Source organism: Borostomias antarcticus (assembly GCF_949987555.1).
Source record: "Borostomias antarcticus genome assembly, chromosome: 14".
Taxonomy (NCBI): Eukaryota; Metazoa; Chordata; class Actinopteri; order Stomiiformes; family Stomiidae; genus Borostomias; species Borostomias antarcticus.
The window spans coordinates 21972465-21987853 of NC_140247.1; the positions used below are offsets into that span (position 1 = coordinate 21972465).

General features: G+C 41.3%; 2 protein-coding genes across 2 annotated transcripts; both read right to left on the reverse strand.

The window, feature by feature from the left end:
* Positions 1-450: 450 nt before the first annotated feature.
* LOC311317859 (C-X-C motif chemokine 11-like) lies at positions 451-3530 on the reverse strand. The gene is made up of 4 exons (XM_084448984.1): positions 3401-3530; positions 1359-1482; positions 976-1065; positions 451-787 (listed from the first exon to the last, which is right to left on the reverse strand). The coding sequence occupies exons 1-4, from the start codon at positions 3459-3461 to the stop codon at positions 706-708; spliced, it is 357 nt and encodes a 118-aa protein (XP_084305110.1). The 5' UTR covers positions 3462-3530; the 3' UTR covers positions 451-705.
* A 6449-nt stretch (positions 3531-9979) lies between these two features.
* LOC311317683 (C-X-C motif chemokine 11-like) lies at positions 9980-13542 on the reverse strand. Its single transcript, XM_084448770.1, has 4 exons — positions 13402-13542; positions 10896-11019; positions 10539-10628; positions 9980-10348 (listed from the first exon to the last, which is right to left on the reverse strand). Exons 1-4 carry the CDS (start codon positions 13460-13462, stop codon positions 10339-10341), a joined length of 285 nt encoding a protein of 94 aa, XP_084304896.1. The 5' UTR covers positions 13463-13542; the 3' UTR covers positions 9980-10338.
* Positions 13543-15389: the final 1847 nt, after the last annotated feature.

Below are 15389 nucleotides of genomic sequence, written 5' to 3' on the forward strand. Positions count from 1 at the left end.
AAAACAAACCTGAAATCATGGCTACAGTCAAATCAAAGTCAACACAAGTGAGTAGTAGGCCTATTGGTTATGTAGATTGTACTGTATTGTAATATCATGATGGTGTATTGTTTTTATAGGCATATATAGGTTTGTATAGTCATGATGGTGTATTGTTTCATAGGCATGCATGTTATACTACTAAAGTTTGTTATGATGTTGAAATGTTATAATGTTATGTAATGTAATGTGTATTTTAAATTGTATGGCTTAATCCATGTGTAATTTAGCAGCTGCTAATTCTGGTGCTATTGCCTTTTAATTGTGCGCTGTCCCTGTTAAACTAAACAATAATGGAAAAATTTGTTTCCACTCATACAAAAATACTCTGAACATAGCTGTTAAGTTAATAGCCAACTTTAAAACTGACACACACTCAATCTTTATTTTCTGATTACTGTGTACAGAAGGTGCAGAGTAGGAAAATATGTAAAATAAAATGTAATTAAAGGTGAACAAAACATCATATATGACAACATAATACTATAAAATATAAAAATATCATCATAAAATAGAAAAGAGTGCAGTCTTTTAGTTTCGTAAAAGTTTAGTTGAGTCACAGTTGATCTCCTAAGGGCAGAGCAGAAAGGGAGAGTCAAGGAGAGAGAGAAAGAGAGAGGGAGTGAGTGAGAGAGCGAGAGAGAGAGAGAGTCAATGCAGACTGAGTCAGTTGTCAGAGTCCCCATTGGCCCCAATGGAAATGGCCGTGGTGGTTGGTGAGGGCCGGGTAGGGGAGGTCTTCTTCTGCCTATGCAATCAAATGAAACAGGACGTTAGTGACCCTCATTGTGTTACTCGCATGCATTACTGTTTAGTCGCAGAGCTTTGCAGTGACATTTTCAGGTTTTCTTCAACAAAATTGTTGTCGTGTTAGAGGTTTTGCGACTGTTGTGAGCAGCATGAGATAGAAAATCAGGCATACAGTGACCTACTCACGACACAACAGACTTCATAAGCTTCTCCAGCACCGGTAAATTGGGATCCAGGCAGTACTGAACTCTGCCTGACCCTGTGTCCAATCTAATACTGGAAAGAGATGGGAAACATTTACTTCACCTGATATCAAATCATCCCACTAGTACAACACAATGAATCATCCCACCAGTACAACACAATGAATCATCCCACCAGTACAACAGAATGAATCATCCCAGCATTATAACAGAATTCATAAGGACTGGACAGACAGATGGATCAACCAACCAACAGATGGATAGAAGAGAGACAGACTGATGGAGGAATAGACAGACGGACAGACTGATAGAGAGACAGACACATAGGCAGATAGATTGAGACGTATCAGTGTGACATGGACTTACATGGCCTCCACTTTGTCACAGGAGTTTGAAATGGGATGGATCTCGATATCCACAATTTTCCCGAGCCTGCGTTGCGGAAGCCTGCCATTGACATCGAGGCAGAGACATCCCCCGCTGCTTGTGTCTGTGGGCGGAGTCATAGAGGCATAGAAGTTTGAAAACTCATGATATGAACAGAGCAATGTGATATCCAACAAGTACACAGAGTAGATGACAAGTGTTATACTTTTGACAATTTGGATGTGTTACTGATTCATACATGTATGCATTCAATGGAAATACTGTTTAGACAGACAGATGGACAGACAGACAGATAGGTAGGCTACTTGATTGTTATACAACATCTAGTTCCAACCGTGCATTGTGATTGGCCAAGAGGCATTCAGAGCTGTGCAAATAACAATTATATACCAACGGGCAAATCACCGGTCTCACTCTGTAAACACTGTCAGCTGCGTTAAGTTGCCATAGCAATGGTATACAATGGAGAATTATTTTGGTTTGCGGATAGCTGAAAACAACGTAGTTCAGCAAAATTGAGCACTACAAAAATATCGTTTTGAAAAAAATATTTAATGACACTGCAGTCCTAACAGAACACTCGACGTTGTGCTTCATCGTTATCGTTACCGCAGAACAGCCGTGCCAATAATCACAATAAAGCATGACCTCTGTGTGTTATAGCTTAATTCTACAACGGGGAGTTTGGATACTTGATTCTGATTGGCTAGCAGCCGTTGTAAAATTAAGCAATAAACCACGAGAGGCTGTGTGTTATAGTGATTTTATAACAGCTAGGGGGCGTTGTTAGAACCCCCCTAGCTGTTATAAAATCACTATAACACACGGCCTCTTGTGGTTTATTGCTTTTATACAATGGTTAATACAGCTATTAGTGTAAAACAAACACACAGCAATATAAAATATTAAAGGCCCTATGAGGAGTTTCGGGAAGCGGAAGTGTTTTCCGCCCAAAAAGACCACATTTCCCATGAGCCTCCTCGCACACTGTCGTAAACCTTAGCTACCTGAGCCGGGTGTTTTGAAGACGGAACGATGGCCACCGACGAGGTAATTACATAGGTCTTACTAGTAATGTTACTTTTGACAATATATAACAGTATATATATGCTCGCGCTGTCTCTTGTCGGCGGCGTAGGCTACTGCAGTAAATCGTTTCGTCATTCCAAGGAAGTTCTGGACGACCCGACCACGAAATAATCTAAAAATAAACTACATACAAGAAACAACATTTGTCGAAAATGGACACATAAACAAGTGTGGGTAATGTAGATTCACCCACATTAAAATTAGACTGTTTCATAACCAAAAATAAACTCCTCAGGGTCCCTTTAACATTTATTAAAAACGAAGCATCATTCCCTCAATTCCGCTGAGCAAAATAGTTCCTCTAACAAAAGGGTTGCCAGGCAACAGATGCATAGAATGGAATGTTCAGTTGTTTAAAAAAAAACACAATGATAGGCCTACAATGCATTGGATCAAATGGGAGGCACATTAATAAACTACTGAAAATGGAATGATATGCGGTCCCAGGTGTGTGTTACAAAGTATTTTAACACGGCTTCCAGCCAATCAGAATCAAGAACCAATAATTGAATGTTAGCCTACTAGCCTACTGTGTGTGTTTTTTGTGAATATGTAGTAATGTATGTAGTAACCGTATGTAGTAATATGCAATCTATAGAATATGTAAGCAATTGCCCACGAGAGGCAGTGGGTTACACAGGATTTTTTACAACAGCTACGGGCCTAACAACGCTGTCGCGTCGGACCTAACAACACCCCTCAGCTGTCACAAGTCCCGTTTAACCCAGTGCCTCTCATGGTCAATTACTTAAATATTCTATAGATTGCATATCCAAACATACAGTAGGCTTAATACACTTTCTACAATATAGTAAATAGCAAACAACATAGTAATAACATAGCTATAACAGTGATGGGTGTAATGATTTTCTAAGACTACAGTAATGACATAGTAAAATAAAGTAATAATATAGTAATTACATATCACTCACGTTGGGCAATGGCAACACAGGCAATGACTGCAAGCAGGAGGACTCTGGTTATCATGGCCATGGTTGTGTGGCGTTCGTACAACAGTCGTCTCTGGTCGTAATGGTAGAGAGAGAGAGAGTCTCTGCTAGTCAGACGAATGACGATGTAATGAGAGGACAATGTGAGAGAGAGAGAGAAGCTACCGAGAGGGGAGGAGAGACAGAGGCCTCTTTAACTGGAGCATCTCGGAGGTCTGCGCCGCCTCTCTCCTGTGACCAGGGGAAATTTCCTTCACAGGAAACTGAAACACGTTGACAAACCACAACGCTGTATCCCCCAACCCAACCACAACGCACCACCCCACCTAGTCCACAACTCAAATGTACTGTAGGAAACTTTATTTACTCCTACTGCTTTAAACTTTATTTACTCCTACTGAGGTTCTCCCATAGATGCAGTTTCATTTGAAATGCCATCATTGAATCTTGCATTTCAGTGACCAGCTGCTTTTGACCCTGGGGTTACATTTAGGGCATTGAGGTGCTCCATTACGTCAGTGCCAGACACTTTTCTGTTTGCTTTCCATGAAACGAGCTATCTCAACGCGGGTATCAGAATTAGAATTTGTTTTATTGACATGCAGTTTTTCCAATATACTAGGAATTAGCTTTCGGACGTGGTGCATAACATGGAGACAACATTGGAAAGGGTGCAGGGACGAGTGTATGTGTGTGTGTGTGTGTGTGTGTGTGTGTGTGTGTATGCAGAATGTGTGTACAGCGTGATACAGTATGTGCTTGTGGTGTGTCCTATACAGTACATTCAGGCCATGTGCAAGTGTCTCTCAATGGTGGTTCTCAATGGTGGCGGGGTCCATGGTGAGGCGAGGGGGGGTCTGAGGGGGACACCAGCCTCGATGAAGAGGCTGGTGGTCGTGGGGAAGAAGCTGCCTCTGGCGTGCGGACGTGGTCCTGATGGACCGCAGCCTCCTTCCTGCCTGAGGGGAGTGGCATAAAGAGATTGATGCCGGGGTGGGAGGGGTCGGCCACAATCCTCCTGGCCCTCTTCAGGGTCCTGAAGTTGTGCAGGACCAGGAGGGAGGGCAGGTTGCAGCTGATCACCTTCTCAGCAGAGCGGATGACACGCTGCAGTCTGACCCTGTCCTTGGCTGTAGTGGCAGAGTACCAGATGGTGACGGAGGTGAGGATGGACTCGATGGAGGTGTAGAAGAGTACCATCATTTTCTTTGGAAGTCTGAATTTCTTCAACTTGCTCGGGAAGTACATCCTCTGCTGTGCCTTCTTCGCGAGGGAGATGGTATTTGGTTCCCATTAGAGGTCCCAGGAGATAGTGATAAAATCTTCACTTTCCCCCAACTCAACCAGCGCACCCCCTGCAGAGTTTTCCTCCAATAAAAGTTACCTGGATTGCCAGTGATTCAGGTCCTGTGAATGAACAAAGTTCAGCCTATTGGACCGGACGTAATTTCCCCACGGGGATGAATAAAAGTTGGTCTTAAAGAAGTATGTATGTATGTGTGTGTGTGTGTGTGTGTGTGTGTGTGTATGTATGCATGAATGTATGTATATATTTATGTCTGTCTGTCTGTCTATCTATCTATCTATCTATCTATCTAATCAAGAAAAACTGTAACTGCCAGTCAAATTTTGTATTCCTGGAAATTCTCTAAGCCTTGCTAGTCAAGAGGACTGGTCACAGAAACATATTTCAAATGTAAAACAAATGTGTTAGCTTCACAAGCAGAAGTGCTATACAGAAGTGTTTATGTGTCAGTGCAGTAGCTGCTTGAGCTATATTTTGCCAGTGAAGTCGTGCACTTACAGTCGCCCAGAGTGCAGGCCGCTTTGGCCTACATTTTATTGCCACGGGTAGTTTCATGTAGGCTGTGGATGCGGAGTACCAAGCAAAACACACTTTTTTTCAAAGAAAAATAGTTCGGGAGTGCATCTGGTGTGTAGAATAATAACCCACAACTGCTCAGGAGGGGGGGGGGGTCTTGTAGAAAGAAGTGGATATTCAGGCACACATGTAGGAATTTTGAAGTTAAAAAGCCTTTATTAATAACCCTTTGTTTGACACCCTGACGAAGGCCTGTTGGAGGCCGAGATGTGTTGTTGGATTTAAACATGATTTTAGCTCCATTAATAAAGTTTTTCTCTTCAAAAATCCTACTTGCATGCCTGGATAAGCGCTTCTTTAAACATAACTTTTTATTCCTTTTTCAATTGTTGTTGATTAGCCTACTAGTTCTCCTGTAGCCTACCTAGGAACAAAGTGAAATACAATATATGCTGTCTGATAGCCTGAATGGAAACACTAGGTGACCAAATACCTCTGATATCACCATGCTGCTGAACGGACTGATGTTTGAAAAGTAGTTTACCATTTCAAAACAACATTTTGACAGTTAAGGCCTATCGTGTCAGATTCCGTATCTCTATGAATAACAACATTCTAGCTCTAACATGACCATGGGCCTATAGAAGTATGTTATCATGATGTTTCACTAAGTATTTTAGCATTTCAGACCCCATTTCCTACATTTTCAGCCACTGTGAAGTTACCCTCTGACTCGTCATTGACTATGAAAAAGCAGACTTGGCTGCATCGGTGGTCTAACGCTCCTGATCTGAACATCAGGTTCCTACAGAGTCAGGCTTGCTGTATCTGGTGTGTGGTTAACACCTCTTAAGCTCTCCTTCCTACCTGCCAATGTGTGCAAAAAGTAGCTTCTGGAAACAAGCGCATGACGTTTTTCTCCACTACATGAGGTCTTGACTGATTTAAATACATGTACGTTTTAGTCATTTCATTCAGCAGAAACCAGAGTAGGCCTTATTTACAATAAGTAGCCTACATTTGTGTGAACCCAACTGACTGTACATCCCAGTCATCGTCAGTAAAGAACAAGTGACACCCGTCTAGCAGTGCTAGAACAAGGAAAGATATTTATTTATTTAACAGAACCATGATGTTAGGGGTTTGGTGGGGGTGTTGAACTAGTGGAAACTAACCCGCTGTAGCGTAAGGGATGTGGACCAACATGTACCAACAGTTAAAGTAGACAAAAGTTAGGGTATCAGTGAGAAACCTGAGGGTTATTAAAGTATTACTATTGATGTTAATAATAACCCCACCCCCGTCGGGTCCTGAAACCTTTTCCTGTAAATAAAATAAAAAAAATAATTTAGTAAAAGTCCAAACACAAAATATTCCCAATCAAAAGTTACATTTGTATTCTACTGGATGGTGGCCATCTTGGATTTCTGACAACGACACCCACTAATGATCAAAATTTAAAAGAGAGCATTTCAATTTTACAATAATCAGCAGGTGTATGTTTCCCATGCCAACAAAGCCTGTTTGATCATTTTCAGAGAAAGAGAGAAAGAGAGAGAGAGAGAGAGAGAGAGAGAGAGAGAGAGACATACAGACGGAGAGAAAGAGAGATTACACTATTACAATGGAACATTTAGGCTTCTATCTGGGACATTACAGACCTGAAAAGGGCTCTTTATGGAACATTTCATTGTTCATTAACACTCTTTTATAGTTAAAGATAGTTCTATTCAGCTTTCGTGTGTATGAAGTTGGTATATAACATGAAACCATCAATCAGGGATGCTAGTAAGTAATGAATGTAATGAGGGTCCTGTATCTAACATCAACATACAGTAACTGTCGTGTCAAGTCATCAGATCTCTCTCCCCATCTTGTTTACTGCTTTTCTCAAAAGCTAACAGGATATCACACTGCATCATGATGAACAGAAAATTGACCACAGCACCAAACCACACTGCTAGCAGAACACGACAGGAGAGATTAAACTTGGTGTCTATGGTTGTGAGTTCAAGCCCTGGTTGATGCAGAATAAGCATGCTTATGCCTACTCAGGCATTGGACTGTTTGGATTTCAGAGAAAGGATTTTAAATATATTTTTTAATTTAAGTATGTTTTAAATAATTAGGGTCCAGGCAGAGACCCTCATGTATTTGTCTCCTCCTTCCTCTTCCTCTGTGAAAGGCCTGGCCCTGACCCAGCGCTGCGCTGCAGCAGTAATCTTGTTGGGGTCATTCTGAGTCACATTGCACAAACACACACCATCGAATCAATATTCTCTGTGAACGCTGCATACATGCTGTCATACGTGCAAGCGGGCCAAGTGTTTTCATACCTCTGTGTACCTGGGAATTTTGAATGAATAAACAATGTTGGGTTAAAATGGGTAAAAAGGGAAGAGAAGGGCTATTTAATCCCTGGCACATCAGAAAACTTATATTACTGCAACTAATGCCAGTTCCACCCATGCACCCCCTCAAAAGTGCCGTTCTGCGCTTCACACTTCAATCATGATGCCCCTCCAGAAGTCCAGCTCATTTGCAGCTAGTACACTCTGCCTCAAGTCCAGCAGCTGTAAACACAATCAACACAGAGTCAGTACTGCTCAATGCACAACACATCTACTAATGTTAACAAAACATGTGTGTCACATTGACCAACAATATTATTCATCTTCTTCTTCATTCTTCTTCTTCTAACAGTGTATTCGTATTTGTACTACAGTACAGTCTAGTAAATCTTAATATCTTCTTTCTGTCAACTGTGGGCTGAACGGCTGCTGCCTGAGCTACAAGGTCCAGTTTGCGGTACCGGAAGTTCCTGCGTTTATAACAGGTTTATAACTGGGCTGCTCGTTGGCGTGTGACTGGCCTGTGTCTGGACCCATTTCCTCTTCCTCCTCCACGTCTTCCTTGGCCTCCCGCTCTTGCAGCATTTTTTGGATACTTCATATAAACTAATAAGGCTTTTATTAACATTCTTAAGCAGTTCATAAACTGTTAACAAGTTTCTTATAAATGTATTATATTCTAACAATAAACTTGTTTATGATGCTATTATTAACACGGATAAATGTCTTATTAATTCATTAATGTTAATACATTGTTAAAAGGGGCGTGTCAAAGAGAACTGTACTGGATACACACATTAGGCTCCCTACATCCTATGGGTTTAAATGCTGACTTTGAGTGTTTTGCGATATTCTGTCTTCTGTCTTCATGTGGCTCACTGTTAACGGCAGACTGCCTGCGAGAAACGTGGTCAAATGGAGCTGTAATGTTAAGACCACAAGATGTCCGATGCCAACCTGCACCGTAGAAAAAGAAACCATTGGGCATCTTCTTATAGATTGTGATAGATCCAAAACAGTATGGTAAAAAATGAGCGACATAGGATTAAAAGTACCATGCCATAGAAGCACCTTATATAACAACTTCGACAGCACTGAAGAAACCCATTTATTATTTTGGATATGTATTTGTATAACTGTTTTTGAAATATGGAAAACACGTTGTAAAATGACAACGGACAATATTTTTATTGATGCTGATGAGGTCTTCAGGAGTATAAGGACTGAACTAAGAAGAAGGAGAACCATGGATCTAAGGAAAGCATCTCCAGAACTGAACTGGTCACTCCTAAAACTGTAATGAGCTTAAATGCTTACAGGTCAACTGAAGCCTGAGAAGGCCTAGCCTATTTCTAGCAGCCTTGATTTTCTAGTAGACCTATTAACTTTCTTGTAAATAACCTGCATTTTTTTTATTTGTCTATCTGCTATAGGCTATGCTGTAATTTGTGTAAATGTGTATATTGTGTCGGTATTGCCAAGTTGTGAATAACCTGTATGTAACATGAAATTTACCTAATAAAATTAAATATACACCTTGCATGGCAGCTGCCGCCATTGGTGTGTGGATGTGTGAATGAGAGGCCATTGTAAAGCGCTTTGGATAAAAGAGATATATAAGTGCAGTCCATTTACCATTTAGGCTATTACCTGAACTACAGTACATGTTCCATCAGCCTAGAGTAACTCAACACAGGTGTGACCTATACAGCTGATTGCATTGTCTCACAACATCATTATCTGTATCCTGAACTCTGTTCATTTGTGATGGCTGTTTCCCTGATGAAGGCCGTTTGACTGAAAGCTCGGCAGAAAATTCACTTCTGAAACTTGCATGTGACCCAAGTGTGCAGAATTTTTTTTGTTAAATATTGCTGTTTGGCTCTCTAGCACAGAAATCAAATCAATCGTCAAAACATCTTAGATCTCAGAATTGAGGTTTTAGACGCTCTACTATATTAGTGTTCAAACAGTGGAGTAACATCTGAACAGAAGCTTAACATGTTTTTTTTAAGTGCGAACTTCTACTCTTTGTTCTAAAGACAGTACTCTGACAACAGTAGTCATGAGTCCCATGGGGCATTCTCTTTTACAGATCTTGGAGAGCATGCAAGATTTAATTTCATGATGTTCATATACTGTACGTCTTCAGCTGTGGGACACATGTCCCTGCTGTTCTGTATCAAAGTGTACTGTTCTAATCGTGCCACAGTTTACACTAGTCCTACTATGGGATTTCAAGTAAGATTTGTTTCCACTCTTATACAAAAATACTCTGAACATAGCTGTTAAGTTAATAGCCAACTTAAAAACTGAAACACATGAAAAACATTATTGAAAGAACACTCAATCTTTATTTTCTTTTTACTGTGTACAGAAGGTGCAGAGTAGGAACATATGTAAAATAAATTGTCATTAAAAGTGAACAAAACATAATATATGACAACATAATACTATAAAAAAATATCATGATAAAATAGAAAAGAGTGCAGTCTTTTAGCTTCAACCTTTATAGCTTCTACCTGAGCTTTATTTATTCAGAATTGACTAGCAGTGAACTTGTCCCTGAGTCACAGTTGATCTCCTAAGGGCAGAGCAGAAAGGGAGAGTCAAGGAGAGAGAGGAAGAGAGAGAGAGAGAGAGAGAGAGAATCAGTCAACGCAGACTGTCGCGAGTCAGTTGTCAGAGTCCCCATTGGCCCCGATGGAAATGGCCGTGGTGGTTGGTGAGGGCCGGGTAGGGGAGGTCTACTTCTTCCTATGCAATCAAATGAAACAGGTAGTTAGTGACCCTCATTGTTTTACTCGCATGCATTTTACTGTTTAGTCGCAGAGCTTTGCAGTGACATTTTCTGGTTTTCTTCAACGAAAATGTTGTCGTGTTAGAGGTTTTGCGACTGTTGTGAGCAGCATGAGATAGAAAATCAGGCATACAGTGACCTACTCACGACACAACAGACTTCATAAGCTGATCCAGCACCGGTAACTTGGGATCCAGGCAGTACTGAGTTATGCCTGATCCTATTTTCAATCTAATACTGGAAAGAGATGGGAAACATTTACTTCACCTGATATCAAATCATCCCACTAGTACAACAGAATGAATCATCCCACCAGTACAACACAATTTATCATCCCAGCATTATAACAGAATTCATAAGGACTGGACAGACAGATGGATCAACCGACCAACAGATGGATAGAAGAGAGACAGACTGATGGAGGAATAGACAGACGGACAGACTGATAGAGAGACAGACACATAGGCAGATAGATTGAGACGTATCAGTGTGACATGGACTTACATGGCCTCCACTTTGTCACAGGAGTTGGAAATAGGATGGATCTGGATATCCACAATTTTCCCGAGCCTGCGGGATGGAAGTCTGTCATTGACATCATCGAGGCAGAGACATCCCTCGCCGGTTGCTGTGGGCGGAGTCATGGAGGCATAGAAGTTTGAAAACTCATCAGATGACTACCGAGCAATGTGATATCCAACAAGTACATCTATGACAATTTGGATGTGTTAATGATTCATGCATGTATGCATTCAATGAAAATGCTATTTAGATAGACAAGCAGACAGACAGGTACTTTATTGATTGTTCTACAACATCTAGTTCCAACCGTGCATTGTGTATATATAATATACCAACGGGCAAATCGGTAAAGGTCTCACTCTGTAAACACTGTCAGCTGCGTTTAGTTGCCATATCAATGGTATACAATGGAGAACTATTTTGGTTTGCGGATGGCTGAAAGCAACGCAGTTCAGCAAAATTGAGCACTAATTTATTTTATTTTTTTAATTTAACGAGAGTGCAGTACTGTTGAATAAAAGCAATAACACACTCGACGTTGTGCTTAATCATTATAGTTACCGCAGAACAGCCGTGCCAATAATCACAATAAAGCATGACCTCTGTGTGTTATTGCTTAAATCTACAACCGAGAGTTTGGATACTTGATTCTGATCGGCTAGCAGCCGTTGTAAAATACTCTGGCCCTTTCTCAATATGCGTTCTTGTCCGTACTTGCGTCCTTGTGAACTTGTGAAACGTCATCAGTCGGAGCCCAAGTACTGTTCCAATTCATCAAAGCTTTATTTGTTCAATTCAAAAGTATGCAAGTCCCAAGTCTGCATCAAATGCCAGGATGTGTTCTTGCTCCGCCCATTTTATCGAGGATGCATCGGAGCCATGGATGTATTATCGGAGCAGACTTGTGTGGACTTGAGACAGCCAGATATCCCAGAAATCATTCATGAGAATTCGCATCAAGAGAACGGTTGTTAGGGCAACACCATTGAAAATGCCTATCTACATTATCTATCTAAACTAGTAGAAACAGACGTTATTTTGATAAAACGGCCACATAGTTGTTTTAAATTGTGGTCATTATCCGCATGAAAAGCAATGAAAATATAAAGATATTTACTTTAAAACAGTTTAAAACGCTTTTCAAAATCCTAGCAATGGCGGCTGCCGGTGTCCACACAAAACAAGCTGAGAACGTGACGTCAACAAGGACGCTGCTGTTCCAATTGCTGAATGACTGAACTTGCTTCTTTTTTTTTCTTTTTCAAGACTTGCGTCCTCCCGTCCTTGGAAGTTCATACTCTGATGTGAACATCCCAAATCCGGACTAGCAAGGACGCAAGTCCGAACTTCGCATACTTGGAATTGTAACCCACGGCTGCGACCGCATAACAATTAGTATTAATGCGTCGTCAATCTCATTGACAAACCTATTGATAAGATCAAGCGGTAGGCTACTATGCTTTGCGTAGCAACCACTCGCAGCAACCTCGCCTTTTTATTAATTACACCCGTGTTTACCTACTAAGTATCCTATTACAAAAACGCACTCATCAGTCCAACACTTCCACACCCCTACCAGCAAAAAGGAGTGCTCTGGAGAACTGTTTTAATAACAGTTGTTGTGGAAGATGGTTAGCACCTTGCATGGCAGCTACCGCCATTGGTGTGTGAGTGTGTGTGTGAATGGGTGAATGAGAGGCCATTGTAGAGCGCTTTGAGTCCATTTACCAATAACTGCACCATAGCTGGAAATGTTCAAATAAACGTGAACCACCTGAATTATGCCTATATAGGCTTATGTGAACAAGGCCTACCCAAATAGGCTAGATAGCCTCTGTTGCCTGGCAACCATTTAATTCAGAACTATAGCCTATCACGGAAGATAATGTGGTGGTAAATGATCTGGAGCTAAAATAATAAGAATGATAAGAATGATCGGTAAATAAATGATTGAATGCTACAGCTATGTGTGTCTTTTGTGAATAAATACATATATATATAGTTATATATATATATATATATATATATATATATAGTTATATATATATAGTTATATATATATATGCTATATATATATATATATATAGGCTATATATATATATATAAATATATTTAAATGTAGTAACCATATGTAGTAATATGCAATCTATAGAATATTTAAGCAATTGACCACGAGAGGCTGTGGGTTACACAGGATACAACAGCTATAGAGGTTTTAGTCCCTCCGCTATCATGTTGGGCCTAACAACGCCCCGTAGCTGTTGTTATGTCCCGTGTAACCCCCTGCCTCTCGTGGTCAATTGCTTAAATATTCTATAGATTGCATATCCAAACATACAGTAGGCTTAATACACTTTCTACAATATAGTAAATAGCAAACAACATAGTACTAACATAGCTATAACAGTGATGGGTGTAATGATTTTGTCAGACTATAGTAATGACATAGTAAAATAAAGTAATAATATAGTAATTACATATCACTCACGTTGGGCAATGGCAACACAGGCAATGACTGCGAGCAGGAGGACTCTGGTTATCATGGCCATGGTTGTGTGGCGTTCGTACAACGGTCGTCTCTGGTCGTACTGGTAGCACTGGTAGAGATGAGTCTGCTAGTCAGACGAATTACTCTGATGAGAGGACAATGAGAGAGAGAAGCTACCGAGAGGCGAGGAGAGACAGGCCTCTTATACTGGAGCATCTCAGAGGTCTGCGCCTCCTCTCTCCTGTGACCAGGGGAAATTTCCTTCACAGGAAAACGAAGCACGTTGACAAACCACAACGCTGTATCCCCCAACCCAACCACAACGCACCACCCCACCTAGTCCACAACTCAAATGTACTGTAGGAAACTTTATTTACTCCTACTGAGGTTCTCCCATAGATGCAGTTTCATTTGAAATGCCATCATTGAATCTTGCATTTCAGTGACCAGCTGCTTTTGACCCTGGGGTTACATTCAGAGCATTGAGGTGCTCCATTACGTGAGTGCCAGACACTTTTCTGTTTGCTTTCCATGAAACAAGCTATCTCAACGCGGGTATCAGAATTAGAATTTGTTTTATTGCCATGCAGTTTTTCCAATATACTAGGAATTAGCTTTCGGACGTGGTGCATAACATGGAGACAACATTGGACAGGGTGCAGGGACGAGTGTATGTGTGTGTGTGTGTGTGTGTGTGTGTGTGTGTGTGTGTGTGTGTGTGTATGCAGAATGTGTGTACAGCGTGATACAGTATGTGCTTGTGGTGTGTCCTATACAGTACATTCAGGCCATGTGCAAGTGTCTCTCAATGGTGGTTCTCAATGGTGGCGGGGTCCATGGTGAGGCGAGGGGGGGTCTGAGGGGGACACCAGCCTCGATGAAGAGGCTGGTGGTCGTGGGGAAGAAGCTGCCTCTGGCGTGCGGACGTGGTCCTGATGGACCGCAGCCTCCTTCCTGCCTGAGGGGAGTGGCATAAAGAGATTGATGCCGGGGTGGGAGGGGTCGGCCACAATCCTCCTGGCCATCTTCAGGGTCCTGAAGTTGTGCAGGACCAGGAGGGAGGGCAGGTTGCAGCTGATCACCTTCTCAGCAGAGCGGATGACACGCTGCAGTCTGGCCCTGTCCTTGGCTGTAGTGGCGGAGTACCAGATGGTAACGGAGGTGAGGATGGACTCGATGGAGGTGTAGAAGAGTACCATCATTTTCTTTGGAAGTCTGAATTTCTTCAACTTGCTCGGGAAGTACATCCTCTGCTGTGCCTTCTTCGTGAGGGAGATGGTATTTGGTTCCCATTAGAGGTCCCAGGAGATAGTGATAAAATCTTCACTTTCCCCCAACTCAACCAACGCACCCCCTGCAGAGTTTTCCTCCAATAAAAGTTACCTGGATTGCCAGTGATTCAGGTCCTGTGAATGAACAAAGTTCAGCCTATTGGACCGGACGTAATTTCCCCACGGGGATGAATAAAAGTTGATATCTTATCTGGTCTTAAAGAAGTATGTATGTATGTGTGTGTGTGTGTGTGTGTGTATGTATGCATGAATGCATGCATGCATGCATGCATGCAAGGCAAGGCAAGGCAAGGCAAGTTTATTTATATAGCACATTTCAGCCACAGGGCAATTCAAGGTGCTTTACATGAGACATTAAAAGCATTAAAACAAAAAGCAAGACATTATAGACATTTAAAACAAAAGGCAGGACAAATTAAAAGCATTAAAACAAAAAGCAAGTCATTATAGATATTTAAACAAAAAGCAGGACAAATAGAATACAGGAATAAAAGTTACAGTGCAGTATACTGATAAACATAGCTCCTCTTAGAAAGCAGTGGCAAAAAGAAAAGTCTTCAGGCTTGTTTTAAAAGAACCAAGAGTTGCAGCAGACCTGCAGTTTTCTGGAAGTTTGTTCCAGATATGTGGAGCATAAAAACTGAATGCTGCTTCTCCATGTTTTGTTTTAACTCTGGGGACAGAAAGTAGACCTGT